Below are 26,750 nucleotides of genomic sequence, written 5' to 3'. Positions count from 1 at the left end.
TTTTTTTTATTGATAAATGAGTTTGTTATAAATTATGCTCCATTGGTCGTTTTTTTTTTCTACCAACCTTTACTTCTGTGACAGTGAGATAGTGTGATGTCTTTACTGGGCTAGTGTAGCTCATTCCTTATTTAACCATTTCAGATCAGGAAGACTTGGTTCCCGAACCCGTCCCGCAGGAAGACGGAGAGTAGATGTCTAAAGATTTCATAGTTTTATTTATAATATTCATCTCTAGTATTTACTTTATTTAGTTTATTCTTTCATACGTTCAGTACGTTTGGATTATTGTGTAAGAGATATTAATCAAAAATTTTATTCTACTTCTGCACTTAGAATTTTTCTTATATATACATTTTTTAAAAAAATTCTGGTGCCGTTACAGCATGTGTTTCAGACTTTAGCAGATCTTGGGATTACCATTTTCCACTGATAGAATTTTCTTATAACAATAGCTACCAGGCAAGCATTGATATGACCCCCCTATGAAGCATTATATGGTCGACCCTATAGGCCATCAATCTACTGGGAAAAAGTTGAGGAAAGAAAGTTAATTGGCCTAGAGTTAGTAGATGAAACTACTGTAAAGATTGCTAAGGTAATCTAAAGTAGACAGAAAAATTATGTAGATAACTTAAGAAGGGACCTTGAATTCGAGGTAGGTGATCATATTTTTCTGAAGATCACGCCTCTCAAAGTCATCAGTAGATTTGGGAATAAGGAAAACCTAAGCTCTCAATTTATTGGCCCATTTGCGGTTTTAAAGAGAATTGAAGCAACCATCTACCGACTAGCATTGCATCCAGAGCTATCTCAAGTTCACAACGTATTCTATGTATCAATGTTACAAAAGTAAAATCCTTATCCATCTCATGTGATACCTTACAAGCCTCTTTTAATTTAGAAAAATCTATCATATGAAGAAGTTTTTGTCACAGTCTTGGACCGAAAAGATAAGGTGCTTTGGAACAAAGTGATTCCCCTAGTCAAGGTCTTGTTGCGGAATCATACTCAAGAGGAAGCCACTTGGGAGCTAGAAATAGAATTTTGAGACAAGTATCCCCATCTATTTAATATTTTATAATTTAGATTAACTTTATGTAAATAAATTTTATATTAATAAAATAAATTTGGATGACCAAATTTTTCTGAGGATGAGGAATTGTAACATACCAAAACAAAGTCATTTTGGAAAACCCAAAAACGGCTTCGTCTTAGGTTAAAAAAAACTAGAGGCATGTTTGCCTCTGGTTAGGGAAAGTGAAGAAACAAAGGCATACAGCCAAAAAATGAGGAGAGGAGACCTGCACGACAAGGAAGAAGGGTCGTGTAGGACTCCTCCTGCCTCTCCCTATAAAACACAAAGGGAGGGAGTGTAGGAAGAGAAAGAAAGAAAGAAAGAAAGAAAGAGAGAAAAAAAAAAAGAAAATAGAGAGAAAGGTTGCGACTACCGTCAGTCGGCAGTCGAGAAAGGAGAAGAGGAAGAAGAAGAAAAAAAAAGATGAGATGCTGGTGCTGCATGCTGCAGTGCGCAGGAGAAAAAGATGGCCTGCGCGGTAGCTGGGCACGCATTTAGCTGTTCTGCAACTCCCTCCAGCGCGATTCCACCAAATCTGCGTTGGATCTGAGGACACGAGCACTTTACAGTGAATTTCAGCCAATCTGCAGTAGCAATCGGTAGCGAGTGACGACGATCGGCGGTGGGAGGCGACAGCGAGCGACGATGACCGACGGTGGGCTGTCACGGCCGGTGGTGGTGCGTGTGGAGGCACACGGACTTCCGACGATTGCACGCAGTGAGTCCTAGGGATCCGGTTCGGATAGGTGAGTTCAAAAAACTTAACGATTTACTGTTTTAAACTTAGGATTTATTAATCTTATTTAATTTTAATACAATAAATAACTTATCCAGTTTAAAATTAGGAATAAGTCTAGACATGGGTGTTTGAAATTAAGGAATAATAAATTCATTACTAACCCGATACGGATATTACTATAACAGGTTGATCTTGTATATCGGAGATAATTTTACAAACAAGATTTAGATGAAAATTAGGTATGTGCGTAAGTGCTTACAGATGTAGTTTGATATGTTTAAGTGATTAATTAATAGTACTCAGTAGGTGATCTCTAGTTAATTAGTTTAATAATTAATAATTAAGTGCAAGATTCCAACGGTATTTTACTATTGATTATTGTGTTCTTATTTACGTTTATTATTGAAATTACTGATGAATTGTTCTACTATATTTTGTAACTGAATTCATAGATATATTTGTTGCTATATAATTATGAATATATTAAAGATACATAGAAGAGTCGAGGATAATGAATATTTACTGTATGTGTGTTATAGGTTTATGAAATATTAAACGATAAACTTAAGGAGTTTATTAGTGAGTTGAAGTAAACAGATAATTATTAAAAGATTTAGAAAATCCATTTAATCGGTGTCAAAGAGGGGTGTGTGCATGTGTGGCTATTTTGGCGGGTGATCTGGGTGAACCCTACCCGTGGATACGGTCTCAGTCAGATGTGACTAGGAAGTCTCATACCAGACGTCGTGGTTGGGAATCTGTTATCTATTACCTGTTATCTAGTGCCTATAACCCTTCGGGGAATGAGGGTCTGTTATCTGTTGGTATCCACGTGGTAAAGCGGATTTGTTCTACCTTCCATGATACTGGCATAAATGGCATCGTGCGATGAAACTTAAAAGATGAAGCTATAAAAATAATCAATAGCGGTGATATTGTTAAATAAGATGAAACCATTCTCAATAAGACGTAAACTATTATGAATATATCTAAATTTATGTGTAAAGCTTATAATACTAGAATGCTGAATTTGGATATTTACTGAACTATTTATCTAATACTAAATTATGATGTTTACTGAGCTATTTATACTGAATCCTTATATTTATCGAGCAAATTGATTTATTGGGTTTAGTGAATGAATGAGAGTGTAGATACTATATTTTTTCTGAACTAAAGATAAAAATATTTTGAACTCTCTCCGTCGGTAATTTTATATTTTATACCAACTTAGATGGATTACTCTATTGTTTGTGGTACTTATATGCTTACTAAGTATATTAAGCTTATCCTATTTATTATTCATTTCTTCCAAATCAGAATATTTAGAATCCCACTCCTGAATAGTGAAAGGCTTGCTAAGATATCGTTTATTTTTTATTGTAATTCGAACAGTACTTAATGTTAATTATTTCTTTTTTAGTGAGTATTTATTTTAGAGTTTAGACCTGTCTCATGGATATTGAGTATTTTGAGTTAAGTATGTAAGAGATGTACTTTTTATTATTTTAAAATTTATTGCGCGAAGTATTCTTATAGATTATTTTATCATAATATAGTGTGCGTATGATCATAACTTTAGATGGGAGTCCGGGCTGTCACATGTAAAGCAACCTCTAAATGCGTGAAGAAATCATATATTAAGCATTTGAAAAAGTAGACAACTGATAATGGAGAAAAGTATCCCAACTAATTAAACAGGGACAAAGAGAAACATATGGAGATGTCTCAAAGGTGCCACAACCAAATGGAGACCCACCTAGGAAAACTTTAGGTTGAACTCCTCAAAGAATACCTCTTATATATAGGTTTTTCTATAATTTATGTGATAAAGTTTAAAATTTTAGAGTATAAGTAAAAATAATGTAAAGTAATCTAACAATATATATTGGATTGTGCATGAGTATAATCTATATTAATCTAACTCACAAATTATATAACTAATTTTGGATGTATATAAAATTATACTTTTATTGACTCCTGTAAGTGTTTGGCTCTAAAGCATACCAAAGTGAAAGTTCTTCAGTCTATATAATCATGAGATAGAAAAGTTCAAGCACCCTCTCTTTAACAGTATCTATGTTAACAAATTGCTTTAACTTAGAAAATTTTGATTAAGAATGAGGATTAGCTTCTTAACTAATTTCTCTTAAAATAAAAAAAAATAAAAAAAGGTCATTTTTCGTTTTGTTCTTGTGGGTAACCAAAAGCACTCACATTAAGAATAAAACACAAGCTATATATTTATGTGGCAACTAATAAGGTAGGAAAAAGGGTTGCAAAAGAGGAATTACCATCATAACAGAGAACCTAATTTCCAGTCTCAAAAGGATACAACACACTAGCACAAGGGAGTGTTTCCCATGGATTGGAAAAAATTTAGGTTGAACAAAATGAAGTACCTCATTGATTTTGATGAATGACATAAATTTATTTTTTCACTGACGATATCATTTGAATTGTTGATGTTAGCATGAAATCTTAACTCAAGTAAGAGGAACAAATCGAAAAAAAGGGCATCAATAAGAAGACAACAAATGAAGATCAAAGAATATAACCATTTTAATATTATTTATTTTCTTTGAATTTAGAGAACTCAGGCTTAAGAATCAAGAAGATTTTCTCTAAAAATCCCTTTAAATTTTTATTTTAAAATATCATTAATTTAAAAATAAAAAGTTTAATTATAATATTTATGTATATAATAATATATGTTATTTGAAAAATCACCTCCTTATACTTAAAAAGGATATTATCTTACCAAACTTATGTAATCTAAAGAGTAGTTAAGCATACATAGCTCAAAACATATAGAAAAGTATGTTTTTAACATAAGATGTGAACGGTCACACGTTTTTATTATATCATAGCATAAATCACATTGGTTTTTGAATTAAAATATTTTTAAATTATAAATATGTTAATCAAAGTAGATTTCAAAAGTGTAAGTAAAAAATATTAGGAGATTAATTTTAATTTTATTTTAACCAATATATATTGGATTAAACTATGTTTTCTAATACCATACGTAATTTTATATTAGAATCTAAGCCTTTTATTATTTTTTATTTTATACCTTACTTTATGAAAATGAAGTTGGCTGTCATTTCTATATATGCCTCCATGTGATATATAAATATGTATGTATATATGGATTATTATAATTAAAACCCAGAAAACAAATTAAGCAATGACAGCAGAACTATATGAAACAAGAATCAATGATATATACGAGAGAATCAGCCAGTATAAGCATATGCCCACTTGCATCGATGTTTATACGCTAACCAAGTCTTGAAAAGCCTTTCTTCTAATAAATCTCTTTTACTAGTCAAACAAAATTAGTCCTATAAAGAATAACAAGCAAACTTCCTCTCACACCCGTTGAAAAGTACACGAGCAATTTTCCTTGGATCAAAAACTATATACATATATATACCAGTGCTTGTATTTTATGTATATGTGTACATACATACACATATATATATATATGTATATATAACAAAAACAAAAGAATCATCCGTTTAATAATATTATATTTTATAAAGAAAAAACAAAAACTTGTCAAACTTCTCTACTCAATGAGAACGCCCGCCTCAAGTTATCGATATAGATATAAATACTACATATATAAAGATATTATATTCATCACTAGATATTATATAAAACAAAGTACTTGGCGTGAAGAAAACTACAACGTAGGCTACACAATTTTTAATATAAATACACACTTCTCCTCTTCTCCAACCCGTCATAATCTGTAATTTCTTCAAAGATCATTATCTTTTGAAAACTAGCTAGCTAAATACATGGCATCTACCGATAAGCCTGATTCAGAATCCGGCAGGCAGGTGTCGACTCAGCCGTCTTCCGGTGGTAAATGTTTCGGCCTTGGGTTGACGCTTAGGGTTTTAGTGTTGGCAGCATGCATTACAGCCGTTGTTGTGATGGTCACCAGCAAACAAACCGAGCTTGCTTTTGTTCCAGGAATCCCATTCCGTGTTCCTGTTCCAGCCAAATTCAGTCACTCACCCGCTTTCAGGTTATATAATATAATATAATATAATATCATCATTTGCCAAGTTATATAATATATGAGTACTAATTTAAACAGGGTATGGTATCTTACTAAACTAATTGGTGAACAAATTATTGCCCTGCTAAACTTTTGATTTCAATATATATATATATATATTGATTTCTTTGTAAGAATCCGTTAGTTTGAGCGGATTTTAGTCTATTGTATCCTCAGCTGGAAATTTATTATACGATGTCTTATGATTGATGTGTATATATTTATATATATTTTATATGTATGTACGGGGATGTGTGCAGTTACTTTGTATCAGCGCTATCGGGTGCTGGGCTTTACAGTATCATCGCAATACTTTGTTCCCTTTCTGTAATGAGGAAGCCTTGTTCGACCAAAGTCTTGTTCCACCTTGCTACCGGGGATGTGGTAATTAACTTTTAACACCCTCGTTCTGGTACATATATATATATATATATGTAAAATTAAAGCTAAGTAAATTGAAATTATAAAGAAATAATTATGGAATAATAATTTTAAAAAAAATAATAAATTTATATAAAATAACAAAAAAAAAAAACTAAATTAAATATGTAGATTACTAAATGTACAAAAAGAAATTGATATATTAATTGATGGAAATTAACAATGGAAATATTTATGTGTTGACGCAGATAATGTTGGGAATAGTAGCATCGGCAACCGGGGCAGCCGGTAGCATAGCATACGTGGGATTAAAAGGAAATGATCATACAAGGTGGATGAAGATTTGTCATGTATACGACAAGTTCTGTCGCCATGTCGGAAGCTCCATTGCTGTCTCACTCTTCGCTGCTGTTCTGCTTGTCTTCCTTTGTGTGCTCAACATTTGCTCACTTTACAAGCGGATCCGCCATTAGAGAGATATCACGAGATGATCACAAGTTACTTGCTCATTCATCATCACCATCATCATCATCATCATAATCATCATGTATAACTAGATATCTGCATGCATGGTATTCATTAATTTAATTGTTGTAATTAAATAGTTTTCCGTCCTATAGGGTTTCTCTGCATATACGTAATTTAATTTGTATTGTGTGTGAAATGAATCATGGTGGTGTATTGTTATGTCCCTTCTCGATCATTCATCTAAATTTTTAATAAATTATCTTTCACGAGATATTAAATTCAGTGATAATAATATTTCAATATGAAAATCTGTTTCATATTAATCTCTGTAATCAGAGAAAGTACATGTGATGCATTAAAATTTTAAAATATTTTAAAATATTAATTATTGATATATAAGTATATATTTTGTAAGAATAAAAATATTAAGATGTTGTTAATCTCAAGTTTAATTAAATTGAAATATTATAAAACAATATCATCAGGAATGTAATAAATAAAATACATCTGTTCGAATAATCTGTCAGTATTAACGAAGGCAACAACATAAAAAGATGAGTGATAATTTTTACTTTGCATGTAGTAAGGAAATGATTATTTCATGCGTAACTTAATTAATTTTATTTATATTTTTATATTTAATGTTTGATTGAAAATAAAAGAGTACATATGTATTTTCATTTATAAATTTTTTCATTTTTAATTAATAAATATTAGAAATTTAAAATAAAAACAACTTAAATTTTACTAGAAATAAAATATATATCGTTCAAATCTGTAATATAGAGATTTGCTGTGAAAGTCTATTGAAAAATGAACAAAACAAAATTAAATTAGTGGGAAAAGACACCAAAATCTAATGCTTTCACTTTATGAAAACCTGATATGTATAATGCTCATATTTGATATACCAAAATCTGATTTGACCAAAAAGAGTTATATATTCAAAGGCAAACTTTTCGTGACTAAACAGTATGCAATGGATAAGTACATATGACATTACTAATTAACCCGTCACCAAGAAATATATATATATATATATGTATATATTCAAACCTAACATCAGCTACTAAGGAACATTTATATATATATATATATATATATATATGATAGAGATTGACTTTGACTTCCCAAACTCTCATCCAAACTTTGGAAATGAAACTCATATAAACAAAATAATTGCTTGAATTGTATATTAATCTAATACGACATCAGAAAACAAGAAAAGACTGGAAAAAAAAGAACGATGTATACGTATACATATATAATATTACATGCAGATACATATTCTTATTAAAAAAAAAATGTATCACTAAATATGGGTTAAAAGTATTTTATTTCAAAAGTATTTTTGTTTTTTTTTTGTTTGTAATAAACATAGCATGAAATTTCATTTTTCTTAAGCTGGAGAGGAAATTGATTGCTAAAAATGAATTTTATGTTGGAAATAAACTGTGAAATTTTTTTTATAAAATCAAGAAAAGTTAGTCTAATTGAGATTTGAGTTCCATTTATGTTCGTAATATATTTTTTTCAATGCGTGATAATTAATTTATGTAGAGAAGTAAGTTCTTTGAATTTGTCTGCCAAAAAGATTATCTTATTTTGTGAAGATTGACTTTAAAATATTTTAATTATATATATATATATACATACTATTGAAAAATACTCCATATAAGTCTATCAAAACCATCTAATTTTGTCTAATTACAATCTGTTTTTTCCTTAAAATCTCAAATTACACAATTTTCAAATATATACATAATTTTTTTTCACATCATTCGAAATAATTATAAACACGACATTTTTAAAATGAAAAGGAAAAGTGGATTAAAATAAATACCAAACTATTCCTTAAATTCTACAAAAATGTCCAAACTTCCTCTTGAAATATTTTTTTTTATATAAAGTTTCTCACAATCTTTCAAAAAAGGAAACAAATTTCTCGCTCTCGCTCTCTGTTAATTTTTTCTAACGTCGTTCGAGCTTATTGATGTAGGACGATTAAGTGTCAATCAATTTTGAATTTGTTGACATGGCATCCACATCATCAAACACGCGGATGCCAGATCAATATTCTTTTTCACCCATTTTCCCTGCATACTTCAGCCCCCTTTTACCATTGTTCATTATCTTCTTCTTCTTCTTCTTCTTCTTCTTCTTCTTCTTCTTCTTCTTAGTTGTCTCTCTCCTCTGTGCCCTGCAGCATAATAATTCCTTCTTTGAATCATGCACAACCCCTCTTTTTAGTAGTTGTAAGTCTGGTTAACCAAGCATCAAACCACATATTTAAATGCAAAACATATCTCTACAGTTTCATTCTTGTTTAATTCAAAATAAAGATTATAAAAGGTGACTACTAGGTTAAACTAGTCAAGCTCAATACACATGTCTACAATTTTTCTACCGGCAGAACCCATAACAAAATCAATCATTACTTTTTCCAGTTTTTCCACCAGCAGGACCTATAATAAAAATCAAAGGAGAATCTAGACCATTTAGTTCGAAAAAGTTTGAGGATAATTGGGTTGTGGCCAGATCCCATTCTCAATAAGTGATTCACAGTAGTATAAGTAAAGGAGGATCCTCACTTGGAGAACTAAAAGTCCTGCAAGTAAGGTATGTCTCTTATCTTTTTTCAAAAGTTTTGGCATATTATAAAACTTGATATGATACTCTTTGTTTTAGGTTTATTGAATCACACGAATTTTTTGGGAAACATAAACCACACATACATAACTTTGATACCTAAGATTAAACACCCAAAAGAACCATCTGATCTTAGGTCTATTAGTTTGTGTAATGTGATTATGAAATTGATTGTAAAATGTATAGCTAGTCAATTGAAATTATTCCTGAATGACATTATTCATCCGTCCAAATTTGCTTTGATTCCAGGACCGATTCATTATAGGAAGTACCCTTATTGCCTTGGAATTATTTCATTTTATGAAAGTTAATAAAATTTTGCGGCATAGATCCTTTGCAAAAGCTTATGAAAGGGTGCCTTGGCCTTTTTCGGAGAGTATGCTTCTTAAATTGGGGTCCAATAGGAGTTTTTGTCTCCCTTGGTATGGAATGTGTCAAACCTGTGTCTTATCCATTATTGATTAGTGGCAGCTCATCATCTGCTTTGCAACCTGATAAGGGCGCCAAGGCGACCCTCTATCAGCTATCTATTTATTTTGTATGCAGATGCTTTTTCGAGTATGCTTAGGCGAGCTGAGAACGAAGGCCAGCTGCATGAGGTCAAAATTTGTTGTATTGCTCCTTCAATATCTCATTTATTGTTGCGGATGATATAGTTTAACTTTTTGGAAGGGTTACGAATAATGAGCTCACAACACCTAAACATATTCTAAGAGCATATGAAAAGGCCTAGGGATGAACCATTAATTTCAAAAAATTCAGGCATTTCTTTCTCAAAAGGAGTCAGGCCACAAGTCTGTTAGGAGCTTAGTAGAGTGCTGGGAGTCAATATGGTAATGGCTCTAATAAGTATTTGGGATTTCCTATAGAGATAGGTCATTCACCCACACAAACCTTTACAATGCTAATAGATCAGGTAACAAAAAGAGTACAGGGATGGAAAATGAACAAGCTCTCAAGGGCAGGGTAAAAGGTTATGCTTGACCGTGTGGCTCAGGTCATCCCAACATTTATATGAGCATCTATCAGTTGTCAAAGAAAATTCATGATCAGATTGGGAGAATAATCTCGAGTTTTTTAGTATGGAGAAAATATGGGAGACAGCAAAATTCATTGGATCTCTTAGGATAAATTATGTTCAAATAAAGCCAAAAGTGACCTGGGTTTCCAGGATTTTCAGAGTTTTAATATAGAAAAGCTGGGCAAACAAGCTTGGTGCCTTCTAAATAATCACAACTCTTTCCTCTGCAAACTGTTGCAAGCCAGATATTTCGGTGGGGGGATAGTAATTTGGCAGGCAGAAATTTCCTTCAAGAAGGCCTAAGATAGGGCGTGGGTAACGGCAGAAATATTCATATTTGGAAGGACAAATGAGTTCCTTCTTAAGTAGGGAACAGAGTATGGACACCACGACCACAAGGTACTCATCTTCTTAATGTGTTAGAGTTAAAATGTCCCTCTTCTCCAAATTGGGACTCCAACTACCCGTACCATCTTTCATCCAACTTACATGTATAATGTTCTAAGTATTCCACTTAATAGAAGATTACCCCAGATAAATTAATTTGGAGGTTTACTAAAGATGGAAATTACACGGTAAGGACATGAAATTAATTTGGCAAGCTCCATAATGAAGCAAAGAAATGTTTTATTTTGGGACCATTCCGTTCCCTGGAAAAAAAATATGGCATACTCCTACTTTGCCCAGAGTAAAGTATTTTGTATGGAGATTATGTAAAGACAGTCTCCCATGCTAGGTAGGTTAGAGTAGAAAGATATTCAAGTAGATGTGTACTACCTTACATATGGTGGGGCAAATGAAACTGTTGAACATCTCTTTAAAAATTGTGAGTATGCTAGGCAAATATGGCATCTATGTCCTATTCGAGGTGATGTCTATCCCCATTCTCTTATGCTTGAATTAACAGTGGACTTTCATCTACTCTAACAGATTACCAGATTTGGTTCATGTTAATCTTATGGGGAATATAGTGGGCAACAAATCAATCGGTTCCCCAAAATCTGTGGACTGATGATGGTAAACAGAATGCATAGCCTATTTCTTGAAATCATGTAAAATAAAGATGGAAATGTTCCAGGAATTAGTGAGACTGTGCGAAGATGTCAAAAATGGTCTCCTGCAAATGCAGGTACATATAAGATAAACTATGATGCTTCTCTAGGGCAGGCAGATTGGGTGAGACTTGTTGTTTGCAGAAATTGGAATAGCAAGGTAGTTTTTGCTTTGAGACTATATCCGATCTGCTGAAACTATGGTGCTCCTTTATGTACGAGAGATAATTTCCACTGGAGATTTATGATACTATAGTTGAGGGTGACTGGCAAGTGGTGGTAAATGCTATCTCCTCTTAAAAGAGGAGTGCATCTGAATCTCGGATGTTGGTTGAAGATGTTTCTATTTTGTTCCTCTTTTTTTCTCTTTTCTCATTTACATGGGTAGCCCAGAATTATAATCAAGTTGCGCATGAGCTTGTTAAACAAGATTTGCAATTACATGATTGCAACTTCAGACAGGAAAATTCAATTTTCCAAGTAGATCCTTTATTGTGGATCGATATTCTGGCCAGTTTTATTTACCACTAAAAGACTTAGACAGGAAAATCAAAGCACAATGCTAAAAACAGAATGAAAATTAGAAATTTCAAGAGGAATACAAGCTGGATTACAAAAATAGGCGAGTTTATGAACGGTTTAGAAGTCAACAAGGCCCTGAAGGACGGTAAACACCACGAGTGCATCCAGAGTACATCAATCCTACATACCGAGCCCATGCAGACATTGAAGCATTTATATCTTTTGCTCAGGCTATCAAACACTAAACTCTGTAAAGTTTCTAAAATACCAACAACAAAGTTCCATTGGTAAAACAAAACTTCAAACTACTCTCCCTCTAAGGTTTAGGCTAGCCATGAATTAATTCAGGTGGTTGCACAGGTAAATCTGATATAATAGAAGAGCCATTTCTTCTAGATTAGCAAAATCATATCCACAAGAAACTATGTTCCACAGCATAAACATATAATTCCACCATGATATGGAGCCAACATATGCTCCAGCAAACATAAATGTATGAATTCAATAACTAGATTTCTTTACAAAGTGTGTCACAGCTAGATAAATTCTGGTAGGAACATAGGATTCTGCATACCTCTAATGCTGCCGTTACAAAACTGATTGACTCAATAAATCATTCAGATTTACAATTTTCTATGAGTAAGCAACAATTAGAAAATTGTTTGCTCGCCCAATTCTTGACCAGCCATCCCCTCCCTGAGCACCCTGTCGAAGAATTCTTCCAGTGTGTCCTTTCCATAACTTGGTGTTTTTTCATCACTGTAATCACCAGTCTCAGGATCCAAAACCAACATACTCTCAGCAGCATAATATCTTCCAATCTTCCCAAACTCGGCAGCATCTTCCATCGAGGGAAAGATCTTAACAAGAAAATCAAAGACTGCAATTGAAAAATCCATTATCTGAATTGGCACTTTTAAGAACTTTGGCTCCTTCCCCAAAAGTCTAAACAACATCTCTCCTTGCTCCAATGGTGTCAAGGCCTTCCCCGGGCCACCAATTGGCAATACGTGATTAATCTTATCTTCACCCAACACACAATCTGCAATAAAGGAAGCCAAATCTGGCTCGCTAATCGGCTTACAAGCACACAACTTTCCATCTCCAAACATTACATAAGGCTTCCCATCTTTCACCAGCTCAACTTGACCCCCCAAACTTTTGAAAAATGCAGTTGGCCTCACAATACTGTATGTAAACCCACTATCCTCTTCTGCTTCTTTCATTAACTCAGCCTCAAATTTCAACTTCGCACGCTGAAACTCAAGTAGTGGTTTTTGCACACATATTGCAGAAAGCAACACAAAATGTGAAGCCCCAAACTTTCTACCAGCAAGAAGACTATTCTTTGTTGCCTCATAATCAATTTTCCATGAATCTTTCACACCACCAGTGCGACTGGCAAGACATGAAACAACAACATCAATTGGGTATCCTAAATTCTCCAAAGATCTCTCTAAAAAATCCAAACTTGTAACATCCGAAAAGCAAACCTTAGCTCCCTGCAACTGACTCAAGGTTTCTTCTTTATCATTTCTACCACTAATTCCACTTTTCTCTCTAGCAATGGCGATTACATTAAAACCTCTCCTAACCAATTCCTTGACTACAAATTTTCCTATATACCCAGTTGAACCCACCACCAAAACATTAACATCTTCTGGGTTCTTACTCCTGAATGAAGATGAAGAGGCGGCTGCTACTACATTTGCTACTCCTGGAGCCAAAACGCCATTGATTCTTTCTCTACCAAACTTATAGTGCTGTGATAAATTCTGGGCAGGTAAAGCAAAAGGAAAAGACTTTACCTGAATTTGCTTGATAAACTGAGAAGCTCTGAGTCTTTGCCTCTGCGGGGAAGAAATATTGAGAAGACTAAATGAATGACAGAGAGACATTGTTTACAGTCAAGAAGAGTCTGGTGCAGAAGAAGGTGAAAAAGATTTATGTGGTCGTCAATGAAAAAACAAGGAAAAGGAGAGGGAGTAAAAGAAGATGAGGGGCTGGTGACAATGAGACTGGGAGAGTGGGCTCCCATGGCGGTTTGTGCATCACAGGAGATTCTCTCTGATAAATAGGTGGTGGATAATATACTTCCCATAAGAATTGGTTAATATCAGTAAAGTCCCAAATGTTTTTCAATATTTTCATTATGGTCCTCGATTTTCTCTGAATTTAAAATAACCGGCCACTTTTATCTTTCTTTTTCTAGAGAATCCCTTCTGTTTCTATCCAAAAGTATCCAAGATTATATTTGTAACAATGAATAAAATTTTTTTGTATGTGAAATTTTTAACAATTCTCAAAATTTCTTTCATTTTTAAATTTTTTGAAATATTTATATAAAAGTTTTTAATCGAACAAATGATAAAATAATAAAATAAAATTATGAGTGTTCCTCACACATATATATATATATATAAAGTCAAACCAAACTCTGTTTTTCAATTTATTGTAACATACGAGGCAAGTTATATTACTTTGTAAACATTTAATTTAATATTTTTATTTTTCCTCAAAATTTCATATTCATTTCCAACTTCATCAAATTTTAAAAATGAAAACATATTCATTGAATTTATTTTGAAACAAATCTTACAATTTAAAGCAATAAGAGACTTAAAATACGAATTTATAATATTATTAGAAATTTTTTATTCTAAAAAAAAAGTACAAAATAAATTCTATAGAGAATCCCTTAACTTCTTAAGCAACCATTTCCAAGGCCTTCAATTCTAAGGCTATCTTACAAGTTCGTTTCTTATATTATGTTTGATGAATTTAGTTTACTAATTTTTCGCTTTAGCATATATTGCTCCTTAAATTATTTCTTTGGTATTGTGATTTTTATCATTCTTCCATATAGTTTCAATTGTTAATATTGGATATGAAGGAGATTATTATAATAATCTTAATAATCTATTGTGATTGTCAAATTGAGGCTGCCGACTCATCTCCTCCATACCACTTGATTCATACTCTATGCTGAATTTTGAATGTAAACAACATATAGATTAATTGATTTACAACAAAGTTGTATAAAATTTAAACTCAAATAAAAAATAATATTGTAACACCCAACATTTTTTTATTTTTTTTATAAATATAATTATTTATTAATTGAATTTCATTTAATTTATTTTATTTTAATTTAATGTAATAAAAATAATAATAATAATAAAGGTGAAAATTAGTTAAAGATTTAATTGAAAACAATTTTGAAAAAAAAATGGTGAAAATTTAGGTTCTATGGGTATTTTTGAAAAAAAAAATTAGAAATCAGAGGTCAAAACGCAATTTAAAAAAATTATGCCATGTCAGATGCCCAGTCACCAGTTCCGACCAACCAGAATGCGCCAGGTGGCAGAGACGCTGACGCGGGAGGCCACGCAGGGGGGAGGCACGTGGGCAATTCGCGTGCACGCGATCAAACGACTGAGACCCGTTCCCGCGAGCACGGACGGTCCAGATTGAGATCGCGCACGGATGCCCCAGATTGAATCGCGCACGGATGGTCCAGATTGAATCACGATGAACGGTCCATATTTACTTCCTATTTAATTGCAATCGGACGGTCCAGATAAAATGCGATGGACGGCCCAAATCAAAAGCGGATAGGTATAAATAACAACACCCGCACCCAAACCCTAACCCTAACCACCAGAGCCCCCGCCGGGGAGCCGACCGACGCCACCCCCCGCCGCACCGGAGCAATTTTCGACCGCCAAACGAGGTAAAAATTCTACTATTTGCTCAAAATTTGATTTAAATACATCCATAACAAAATCAGAGTAAAAGGACCGGCCAATTGGTATAAAAACGCTGGCAAAGCCCGGCGGCGCCACCGCGGGGTATTTCGAAAAATGCCTCCGATGAGGCCCTTTCCGATTCCCATTCGATGTGATTTTTTCATCGTTGTGATCACCGTTTCCTTCTCTACAGGTTGACCAGAGCAAAACACCCAACCGCAACGTGAGCCGGAGGAACCGCTGCACCAGAGAGCCCCACCGCCAGTGAGTTTCGGTTTTCTACATCTTTTGGACCAATTAAGAGCCCTAAGTGTGTTTTCTTTCAAAAACCGATGCAAGTTTGGCTGAATTCGGCCGAAAACAGCAAACCCGAGGCGGATCGCCGCCGCGGGCGACGTCGCTGTCGCTGTCACTGGAGCACAGTGGAGCCGCCGTATCGGATTTCCAAAATTGGTCGAGTAGGCCCTGAGACTGATTTTGGGGTTTATTTGGGATATTTGTAGGTATCGTAGGTGCGTTTCAGTTCCCGAAGAAAAATTCATGGAACCCAAAGACCGCCCGTAAACGCAGTAACCATTTAGCTTTCGGTGTCGAATCAGGTAAGGACTCCTCACCCTATTTCCTATCATAAATGTGAAGTTTGAATAAATAATAATATGGTCTTTTGTAAAAGTTATATAAATATGCATAATTAATTATGGATTGCTAATGGATGCCGAATCGGACATTGTTCTCTATTAATTTATGTTGATTTATTTTACAGTTTAAAGGCATGATGTATCTGATTTAGGATTTTAAATGCATGTATTACTGTCTTACTTGATCACTGTGTGATTTGGGGATTTAAGATATGATTGCATTACCGGGTGCATGTTCATTGTTTATGTGATTGTATTTAATTTGGTAACAGAGATTAAAAAAAAAACAGGAAAGGGATGTGATCTAATAAACAGATGAGGTGACAGCCTCACTAGATATCCTGGGAAATGGTGGACGGACCGGGTTCATAAGGAACCCTACCGTGAACGTTGTCTCATACCAGACAGGGTATGGAGACTTGGTCATTTGGCGCTCATACCTAACGGGGTATGAGGACGGTCCGCTTCACCCTCATACCGAATGGGATATTGAGGTTTAATGTTTTGGCACTCATACCGGACGGAGTATGGGGACGGTCATAGAATTAAGATTGTTAAGAGAAAGGGTTCACGTGTAGCGGGGACACCCCTATGGATCCTCATAGATACTAGTAAGCTGGTGAAACAAGAAACGCTGATGATTAATTATTGTTAATGAATATGAATTTATGATATGTTCTATGTTACTGATTGTACATGAAGTTATGATCTGTATGATGTTATTATCTTTATAGGTTTTTTTACAAATTCTCCAATGGTAAGTAAAATGGTAAATGGTTTTACTTTTAATTAATGTGTTGGTTTAAATTTAGTGCTCTATTGGTTGTTTTTAGTTTTCTACCAACATTTGCTTATGTGCCGGTGATATAGTATGATGTCCTTACTGGACTAGTGTAGCTCACCCCTTATTTAACCATTTCAGATCAGGAGAACTTGGTTCCCGAGCCCGATCCGCAAGAAGACTGCAAGTAGATACTAGATACTTTATAGTTTCTTTTATTTTTCTCATTTCTCGTATTTCTTTCAGAGAATTTATTCTGTGATGTTTGTTTAGTACTTTTAAGTTATCGTGTAAGGGATGTTAACCTTAACTTTTTATTTCGCTTCCGCACTCAAATTATTATATATATTTCCTTTTGAATTTCCGGGACTGTTACAAATATTCTTAAGTAAATAGAATATTTTATTATTATAAAATAATATTTTTGTATATTCTCAAAAATAAAATTTAAATACATGAAGTACACAAAATGATTAACGTCTCTAATTTATTGATAATACCAAATTACTTTTATCCATAAGTTTCCTCCAGAAATAGCTTCATCCTATGCCCTTTTATTTTGCACCGGTGGAATTGTATAATCTGTATCAATCACATTTAATAGTATTAATAAAAAAAAAAATTCAACGATTTCAATTAAATAAATAGATATTCGTAGTTATGTTTCTTATTATAAAAAAACACAAAAAAAAAATTGGGTTAAAATTTAAATTATCAATTACAATTTCTATTTCACTAATAAAAATAACAAACTTACCTCCACACTTCATTCCGGCTTGGAGTGGGATGCCACAAGTTCTTACAACATAAACTACTTTCTCCATGCTGATATCTTTCTCAATGATAGGTATTATGTACTTGCAAAAACGCGGAATATCCAATGTTTTTATGATATCACAACATTCAGCTGATGGATAAACTTTTGGTCCTGAAATCTTAACGAACTTTTTGCATTTTGCCTCTAATTCACGAAGGCTAGACTCGCACTGAACCATTACTTTACTATAACTGAAACTCTGCATTAAAACAATTAATAAAACTACTCTGACAAAAGAATGATAACTCAAAATTGTCATTTCTCTCGCTCTGAAGGTTCTCTTCTATTATCTCTATTATCTAATGAGATTGTTGTCTTCAATTATATCTATCCACTTTATATAGAATCATGTTCTCATTAATATTTTTAAGAAAATTATAATTTAAAATTTAAAATTGGTAACTTTGGATTATTTTCCTAAAATGGTCATTAAGTGGGGATATACTCATAAATTCTTTGAGCCGTTTACATTATTTTGTTTCCTTTTTGGGTACTAATAAATTTGCTGTTTATTTGGTAAATATACAAATTACTTGACATTTATTATAAGATTTGTTTTTGAAATTATATAGAAAAGGAAATCTTAATTTACCAAAACTGACATCCAATATATACACATCTTAATTTATGAGATAAGCCATCATTTATTTAAACACAATATTTTTGAATTAAGATATGATAAAAATATTGAAGCTCAGTTTTAATATAGATATGATAAAAATTAAGTGAGATATATGAATTGATAAAATGGTCACTAAGGGGGGGATGCACTAATAAATTTTTTGGGATGTGATTTGATTTTTTTTTTCCTTTTTGGGTACTAATAAATTCTTTTCATATATGTTAATTATTATATAATTAATTTCTATATCTTAGTAAATTAATCATAACATTTAAGTTGAATTGAACATATAATCAACTTCGAATATGTAACACCCACAAAATTTTTTTGTGGTGATTAAATAATTAATAAATATAAATTTTATTAATTTATTTTATTTTAATATATTTTGTTTTATTTAATTTAGAGTAAAAAAATGAAATAAAATTGAAGGAAGATTTAATTAAAAATAATTTTGGAAAAAAGTTGTGAAATTTTGGGTTCTGTAGGTATTTTTGAAAAAATAATTGGAAAACATAGGCCAAAACGCAATTTTAGAAAGTTTTGTCACATCAGACACTGGGTCAGCAACCCGTACCAACCAGGACACGCCAAGTGACAGAGATGCAGACGCGGGAGGCCACGCGGGGGGAGCCACGTGGGCAATCCGCGTACCCGCGATCGAACGGCTGAGGTCTATTCCCGCGCGAACGGACGACCTGGATGTGCTCCCTCCCAAACGCGATCGAACAGTCAAATTCAAACGTGATCAGAGAGTCCAAAGTGAATCGCGATGGATGGTTCAGATTGAATCGCGATGAACGGTATATATTTACTCCCTATTTAATCGCGATCAGACGGTCCAGATCAAATACAATACACGGTCCAGATCAAAAGCAGATAGATATAAATAACCTCATCCGCACCAAACTCTAACCCTAGCAGCCAGAACCCCTCGCCGGAGAAGACGACCCAGCCAACAGGGAGCCGACCGCTGCCACCCGCCGCCGCAACGGAACCCTTTCTGACCGCCAAAAAAGGTAAAAACTTTTCCTTTTGCAAGAAATTTAATTTTAAGTTCACCCATGGCCAAATCGGAGTGAAAAGACCGGCCAATTGGCCCAAAAACACCGATGAAACCCAGTAGGGCGCCGCGAAGAATTTCACAAACCACCTCCGATGAACTCCTTTCTGATTCCCGTTTTGCATAATTTTTCCACCATTGTGATCACCGTTTGCTTCTCTACATGTTGATCGAAACGAAACACTCAACCACAACGTGAGCCAGAGGAGCTGCCACGCCGGAGAGCCCCGCTGTCGGTAAATTTTGATTTTTTGTATTTTTTCAGCCAACTGAGATCCTTTAACGTGTTTGCTCACAGGAATCGATGCAGAATTGGCCTACCCGAGGCGAATCGCCGCCGCGGGCGACTACACCGTCGCTGAAGCACGGCGAAACCGCCGTGCCAGATTTTTAAAATTGGCCGAATAGGGCATGGGACTGATTTTGGGTTTATTTAGAACATTTATAGGTACTATAAGCGCGTTTCAGTTCTCTGAGAAAAATTCATGGAACCTAGAAACCGCCCATAGGCGCAGTAAATCGTTTAGCTTTTCGGCGTCAAATCGAGTAAGGATCCATCACCCTATTCTCTATCATAGAATCGAAGTTTAAATAAATAATAATGTGGTATTTTGTGCGATTTTAGTAAACATGCATAATTAATTATGGGTTGATAATGGAGCCGGAACTGAAAATTATCTACTGCTGTTGTTGATTGCTTTTATAGTTTACCTGCATGATGGTATTTTATTTATTTATTTTATCGCTTTGAATGCATGTATGGTCTATTTTACGTGTTTATTGCTGAATCGAGAAAAATAAAGTTTAAACGGTAAAGAAATTGTATGATTAAATTATTAGATGAAAAGGCAATCTTACCATATATCTTGGGAGAAGGTTGACAGACCGGGTACATAGGGAACTCTACCATGAACGTTGTCTCATACCAGACGGGGTATGGAGACTGAATAATTTGGCACTCATACCGGACGGGGTATGGGAACGGCCCGCTTCACCCTCATACCGGACGGAATATTGAGGTTTAATATTTTGGCGCTCATACCAAACAGGATATGAGGACAGCCCTGTAATTGAGATTGTTAAAGGAAATGGTTCACGTGTAGCAAGGACATCTCTATAAACCCCCATAAATACTAATAGGCTAGTGAAAAGAGAAACAGTTATGGTTTGATTTATTGTTAATAGATATGAATTTATAATACGTTATATGTTACTGATGGTTCACGAAATTATGATCTGTATGGTATTGTTATTTTTATAAGTTGTTTTTATAAATTTCACTATGGTAAGTGAATGAGAAATGATTTTATGATTGATAAATGAATTTACTAAATTTAATGCTCTATTAGTAGTTTTTAATTTTATAACAACCTTTACTTCTGTGCCGGTGATATAATGTGATATTCTTACTAGTTTAGTGTAACTCATCATTTATTTAACCATTTCATATTAAGAGGATCTGGTTCCAGAGCCCAATCTGCAAGAAAATTGCGAGTAAATGCTATATATTTTCTATTTTCTGTTGTTTTTCTTATTTCTCGTATTTCTTTCAGAAAATTAATTCTGTAATGTTGTTTAGTACTTTTAAGTTATTATGTAAAAAAAGTAAACTTTAATCTTTTATTTTGCTTCCGCACTTAAATTATTGTATATTTACTTTTAAATTTTCGGAGTCGTTACAGAATAACACCGTTATTTTTATTCAATTTTTTATTTTGTTATATCTACCCTTATCTTATATGCAAAAAACATTGGGCCTTAATAGGCCTTATCAGATGATTGATAGCCGTCTGATTAGTATATTATTATCTTATAATCGGACGATTCACGATGGTCAGTGCCTCCCGCTCGAGTGACGTGGCATAAAACTACTGGCTCTACATGAACACCTTTTGTCTTTTTGGATACCCTACATTATTTCTTGTCCAATCATGAACCTGATGAGATGGTCGTTATATCCAAAGTATCTGATGATTCCATTTCTAAATTTTTTAAGAAAAGAATCGACAAAATCTAGAAGAAAACGAAGATAGAGCTAACTAAGAATGAATCAATTAGAATACATTCGAACTTCGATCCCCAATGATGTAGCCCTCAAAATTGCTTCTTCCCTCCAGGTTCTTACTGTTTTAGGGTTTGCAGGGTTGTTTTCTTTAGTTATTCTTCTGAAAATTTGAGTTTTCTTACTTTTGGGGTCGATTGATAAGCAGGTAAAGGATGTGTGTGCACTGGGTAGTTGTTCTCGGTTCTGGAGCGAGCTATGCGGGTCGGATTATATATGGGAGTCGCTTAGCAGAGAAAGATGGCCTTTTCTGGGTCTCCTGAATGGAGAATCTTCTTCATCTCTTCAAAATCAACACAGCATTGTTAAGGTAATATATATATATATATATATATATATATATATCTTGTAACTTCTCTTTGCAAGCACCTTTAGTAAGGAGAATGTTACAGTACAACATCTTATAATGTTTTGCTATAACCCTATAGATGGGTGTAAATTCAGAACCGTTTGATGACATTTTTAAAGTGATTCTTGTGGAATTTTATTTGGCAATGTATGGCCAATTTTATTTCTCTAGGAAGGGTGTCATGGAATAGTGTTTGACGACTAACGAGTCAGATTAAGATTGTTAAGATGGAACCAATAGTTACTCTGATGTGAATTTTGGATTTTGTAGCTCAAGTCATAAAGTGGGTCTTGTGGTTTTTGTTATGTGCTAATTGCGGGTGTTGGATCTCATGTCAAAGGAATTAGACTTTGTTGTGGGCTTCAAATGATTTTGCACTTTCTAATTTTTTTCTTTAAATATAAAGTGTGAATTGTATTAAAATAGGCACCAAGGGGGTGTCATCTATGCACAAAATATACAAATCAATCAAAATATCAACAAGTTTTGCTAAATTGTCCGTCCTCCATATAATCAAGAGGATGACCCCATAACAAAAACTCAAGGATGCGGAACCATCTATTCTTAAAAATATCAAAATTATTACATCCTCAACCCCATAAAAAATAACTCATATTCCTCTCCTTTCAAACTATCCAGAAGATAGAGAGCGTTATTATGCCCCCTTGTTTCTGCCGGCCATAAATCCCTTCCACGCCCAAATTTCTTCCTTCACTGAACCTGTCATCACCCAGCTAATGCCGAACAGCTCTTGCACTCTCCAATTTTAAAAATTAGATTTTGAAGTGTGATTCTCCTAAGCTCGTGTATTGATATATTACTCTCTGTTTGCAAGTGTGCAGTATGAGAGGGGACATTAAAATTGCTTAATTCACCAGTACTAGCTAAAGAGCGCTAGTACAAAGCCAGCACACATTGAGAATGTAGAGCGAGTAGGACTTTTATGGTGTTAGATGCCCCATCGAAGGTATGGACTTTGGGGTGGGTTCTTTCTGAGTTTGGACTGTCTAACCTTAAAAGCTAGTCTTGGGTCTCCCAAACTCTTATCAAATTTTAACTTGTAATGCATAGCCAATTTGTCTCTGATGAAATTAAAGAAGTCATCAAATTTCTGTTTGATAATAGATGAATCAAAACTTCTGATGATGCAGTTTAATATTGTTCCATGTTTTTGAAGATTTAACTGTGATGTAGGGATGGAAAAGCTTTTATGTACAGAAGCACAATGAGATGGCTTTTAGAGCTGGGAACTTAATCAAGTTTGTTGAACAATGTATGGTATCAGATTCACTTGCAGTTGGTGACTATCTAAAAGCAATTGAAGAGCTGAGCTCAATGCAACTTGGTTATAAAGATGTAGAGATCCTTCTGTTAAAGCCAAATCTGAGTGTATTCCTTAATTTGATTGGATTGCACTACTGCATTAATTGGCTTGGAGTACCGGTAAATAATACTTTTACCCTGTCTATTTTGTCTTTTTTTGGATTTGATTTTTTCTTTGGGAGAAGAAAGAGGCTTTTAGAATCATTACAGTATAAATAATATATTAGACTATTTCTTTTTAGTTTAAACTTTTAGAATAATAAATTACTATCAGTTATTTGATATAATATACTGAAAGGTTTAGGGTTTGGATCTTGGATTTCGATCTTTCTAAAACTAATTTTAACACAAGACATGACGGGATTGTGCAAATTCATGAAATGAATTAATCCTGTCTTTTTGGAAGGAAATGTGTATCAAAGATTTGGAAAGGTATGACTGTTTAAGAGCGTTCATCTATGGCTGGTGAGCAATCAGCAGTCTGCTATTTGGCAGTGCTCTAGCCTAGCTCAACAGTCAACACTCCAACGAGAGAAAATAAGCATACATGTGATCGGCCTTAACCTTATGCACAGAATAAACTAGTCAGCTAAATTTCAATGATAGTGCACCTGGTTGTCTATGCATGTTAAAGCTGGCCTTAATGTTTCATAGCCAGCATAATAAAGGGCATCTCTTGAGTGCTGGCTAAAAGTTTTTTATGCCAATATTCAAATTATTTCCCATTACAAGAAATCTCATATATACTAAATAATTTACATATTTGCAGGCTCAGTATATGGCAGAATCTCTTCAGACTTGCAAGATTTCCGAGCGCCAAGTGCACGTTAAGTGGTGGAAGCTTGGCAGATGGTTCTATGGCTTTCGTATGCGGGACGAGTCCCATTCTCGCTTGGTATCTCTAGAAGATCTTGCAACTGCAAAAGAAGCAGAGGTTCTGTGGGTACTTCAGCGTGGCGCGATTCATGAAGTTCTACAAGTTCAGATCTCTACTGCTAATTCCAGCATTCACCACTCTTGCCAAGGCTTGCTAGGACTGCGTTAGGAAATGCAAAAATAATGTGTGCGTGATGCATGCATATAATGTTTATATCATGTTATGGTTTTGCATAATTCATGGTCAGTACTTCTACTTGCACATAAGAATAAGGTCTGACACTCGCACTTGTAGCAAGAGCCTAGTCTGTGCTATGCTTTTAAGATAATAATTCCACGCCGATTGAGAATGTTCCTCAATAGAAACCGCTTCCTGTTTGTAAAGCTTTATTGCTGCTTGTATATAGACAAGATATATTTGTATTTTGCAAATAGTAATTCCTTGGTTGTGTGATTACATATATAATGGGATATATCTGTAATAGCCCAAAACTAAAGTATTGCTGAGTTCCATATGAAGAATTAAATTATTTATCAGTGAAATTTTGAGTTCAAGCTTGTGACAAAGTTAATAGTTTGCACTTGAAAAACTGTTGGCCTAGTAATCTTCAGTACCCAGACTGTACTGTTGCAATCTTGAATTTTGTAGCTCGTTCGATTGTAATAGAGGAATTTAATAAAGACATCAAAATTTGAAAATATAAGACATGACTAATATTTTAATTTCATATTAAAAGATATGATTGTCGAATTCAACATACATGAAGATTTCAACTTATAATATTATTTAAATTTATTTGTGTTCTTGTTCATGTAAATTTCTCAACCGAATCGATATGGACAATAGTGCTCAAGGTTGACCAAAGAAAAATTAGAGATGCAAAAAAAAAAAAAAAAAAAGAAAAGATAGCTCAAGAATAAAGCGAAACAGGAATAAACAGATCCATGTTGTGTATTTCAGCTCCAAGGATGATCAAATGAGCCGCAATAATTCACAATCCAAGATCCTTCCAACCGTAAAAATTAAATAATTTTGATTTTTTGCAAAGACATGAACGAAGAGGAAAAGCTTAACGAATCCTTGTAGGGTGCCATTCCCATCATGCAAGGCTCACTCCTGCATGCATTTTGTTGCAGGAAAAACAAACAGATGAGTGATTTTGTTGAAGCTCAGCAGCAACGATAAACAACAACGCGTCGTCGTGGAGGAGGCATACAGACAGCCATGAGGACGAGGGCTATGACAACAACGATGAGGATGCCCGTGAGATCTATACCGTCTTCGCCAGAGTCCAGGCAACACACCTTCCCCATCTCAGCTACAGCTTGTTAAAACTCTCTCTGCCTCACTAACTTCTTTCTTTGTTGGTTTGGAGAGAAGTAAAGACTTGCTAGAAATATGAAGAAATAGAAAAACGGATCTCTAGAGAGTCAAGTTGACCTGCAATCGTTTATTTGGTTCATCTAGGAAGCTTCAGCTTAACTACTAAATTAAACTATTCCCTCTTGAATAATATACATCTATATATAATTACTATATTAATCTTCATCTACCTAACAAGGAATATTTTTATTTTTAAAATTTTTATGGGAAAAAACAATGGTTAATAAATAAAAATAAAAGAGTGGCATTGTTGAAAATATTGTGGTTCTTTAAGAGATTTTCGAACTTATAAAATGTTTTTCCTTTTTAAAATATTTTAGCAGCTTAACAAAAAACTTTAAAAATATATTAATTTTTCTTTTACATGGTTAGTAAAAGTAGAACTTATATGCTCTAAATATTAAAAATACTTCTTGACATTAAGTTTATTTTGGTCTTCTACTTGTCAACACCTGCATTTTTCATTGAACTTTCAGACTCCTCATAGTCAAATCTAGACGTCTTATCGTGCTTGAAAGAAGAAATTTCCACCTTAGGAGGAAGTTTTATTTATAGTCAAGGTAGACTTCTAGATTGTTACAGTTAGAAGACTGTTTCAGTTCCAAGCCAGGATGGAAAAAAGAAACATGTGAATGCAGAAACTAGAGTTCAACACCCTTATAGAGACAACATATATTAGTCTCTCTGATAACGCTTCTTCACCAACTGTACTCTTAAATGATCAACTTGATTATTCAAAATACTACTTGTCTATTCGTAATTTATTGATTTATATATAATATTGCAACCCACCATTTAAACAATAAAGATTTTTCAACCTCCAGCCGACCACATTTGCCTCACTATTCAACGATTTATACACAATCAACAATCTGTTAAGTTACTGATTAGTTAATGCATCAAACTGCAAAGACTGTGGAATCTGATTTGCGTTCTTTATCAATAATCAAAAACCTAACTAGCCCTTTTAGTTCAGTTCCTATCTTATTTATCTACTTAATATTAATATATCATTAACAAGTAAACTAAATGTTATAGCTTTTAACTTCTAATAAATTTAACTCCTAATTTAAATTCATTGGAAATGAATCTTTTTTCGTC

General features: G+C 33.8%; 3 protein-coding genes across 3 annotated transcripts; 2 read left to right on the top strand and 1 right to left on the bottom strand.

Annotated features, from left to right (window-relative positions):
* The first annotated feature begins 5,561 nt into the window (after positions 1–5,561).
* Positions 5,562–7,019, top strand: LOC110819971 (CASP-like protein 1D1). Its single transcript, XM_022049330.2, has 3 exons — positions 5,562–5,859; positions 6,153–6,276; positions 6,522–7,019. Exons 1-3 carry the CDS (start codon positions 5,627–5,629, stop codon positions 6,744–6,746), a joined length of 582 nt encoding a protein of 193 aa, XP_021905022.1. The 5' UTR covers positions 5,562–5,626; the 3' UTR covers positions 6,747–7,019.
* A 5,333-nt stretch (positions 7,020–12,352) lies between these two features.
* On the bottom strand, positions 12,353–14,062 carry PCB2 (NAD(P)-binding Rossmann-fold superfamily protein). Its single transcript, XM_022041672.2, has one exon. It carries the CDS (start codon positions 13,881–13,883, stop codon positions 12,636–12,638), a length of 1,248 nt encoding a protein of 415 aa, XP_021897364.2. The 5' UTR covers positions 13,884–14,062; the 3' UTR covers positions 12,353–12,635.
* A 7,541-nt stretch (positions 14,063–21,603) lies between these two features.
* On the top strand, positions 21,604–24,722 carry LOC110814250 (F-box-like protein). The gene is made up of 4 exons (XM_022041662.2): positions 21,604–21,772; positions 21,866–22,027; positions 23,261–23,509; positions 24,159–24,722. Exons 1-4 carry the CDS (start codon positions 21,701–21,703, stop codon positions 24,432–24,434), a joined length of 759 nt encoding a protein of 252 aa, XP_021897354.1. The 5' UTR covers positions 21,604–21,700; the 3' UTR covers positions 24,435–24,722.
* The last annotated feature ends 2,028 nt before the right edge of the window (positions 24,723–26,750 follow it).

Source organism: Carica papaya, chromosome 3 (assembly GCF_054855325.1).
Source record: "Carica papaya isolate Zhongbai chromosome 3, ASM5485532v1, whole genome shotgun sequence".
NCBI classification, from domain to species: Eukaryota; Viridiplantae; Streptophyta; class Magnoliopsida; order Brassicales; family Caricaceae; genus Carica; species Carica papaya.
The sequence above is the reverse complement of the archived record's forward strand: the minus strand, read 5'-3'. Positions and strand labels throughout refer to the sequence as shown.

Coding starts and splice junctions, on each gene's coding strand:
- LOC110819971 (XM_022049330.2), top strand. CDS start 5,627: ATGGCATCTACCGATAAGCCTGATTCAGAATCCGGCAGGCAGGTGTCG. Junction 5,860..6,152: donor AGTCACTCACCCGCTTTCAG/GTTATATAATAT, acceptor GGATGTGTGCAG/TTACTTTGTATCAGCGCTAT. Junction 6,277..6,521: donor ACCTTGCTACCGGGGATGTG/GTAATTAACTTT, acceptor GTGTTGACGCAG/ATAATGTTGGGAATAGTAGC.
- PCB2 (XM_022041672.2), bottom strand. CDS start 13,883: ATGTCTCTCTGTCATTCATTTAGTCTTCTCAATATTTCTTCCCCGCAG.
- LOC110814250 (XM_022041662.2), top strand. CDS start 21,701: ATGAATCAATTAGAATACATTCGAACTTCGATCCCCAATGATGTAGCC. Junction 21,773..21,865: donor AAATTGCTTCTTCCCTCCAG/GTTCTTACTGTT, acceptor ATTGATAAGCAG/GTAAAGGATGTGTGTGCACT. Junction 23,510..24,158: donor TTAATTGGCTTGGAGTACCG/GTAAATAATACT, acceptor ACATATTTGCAG/GCTCAGTATATGGCAGAATC.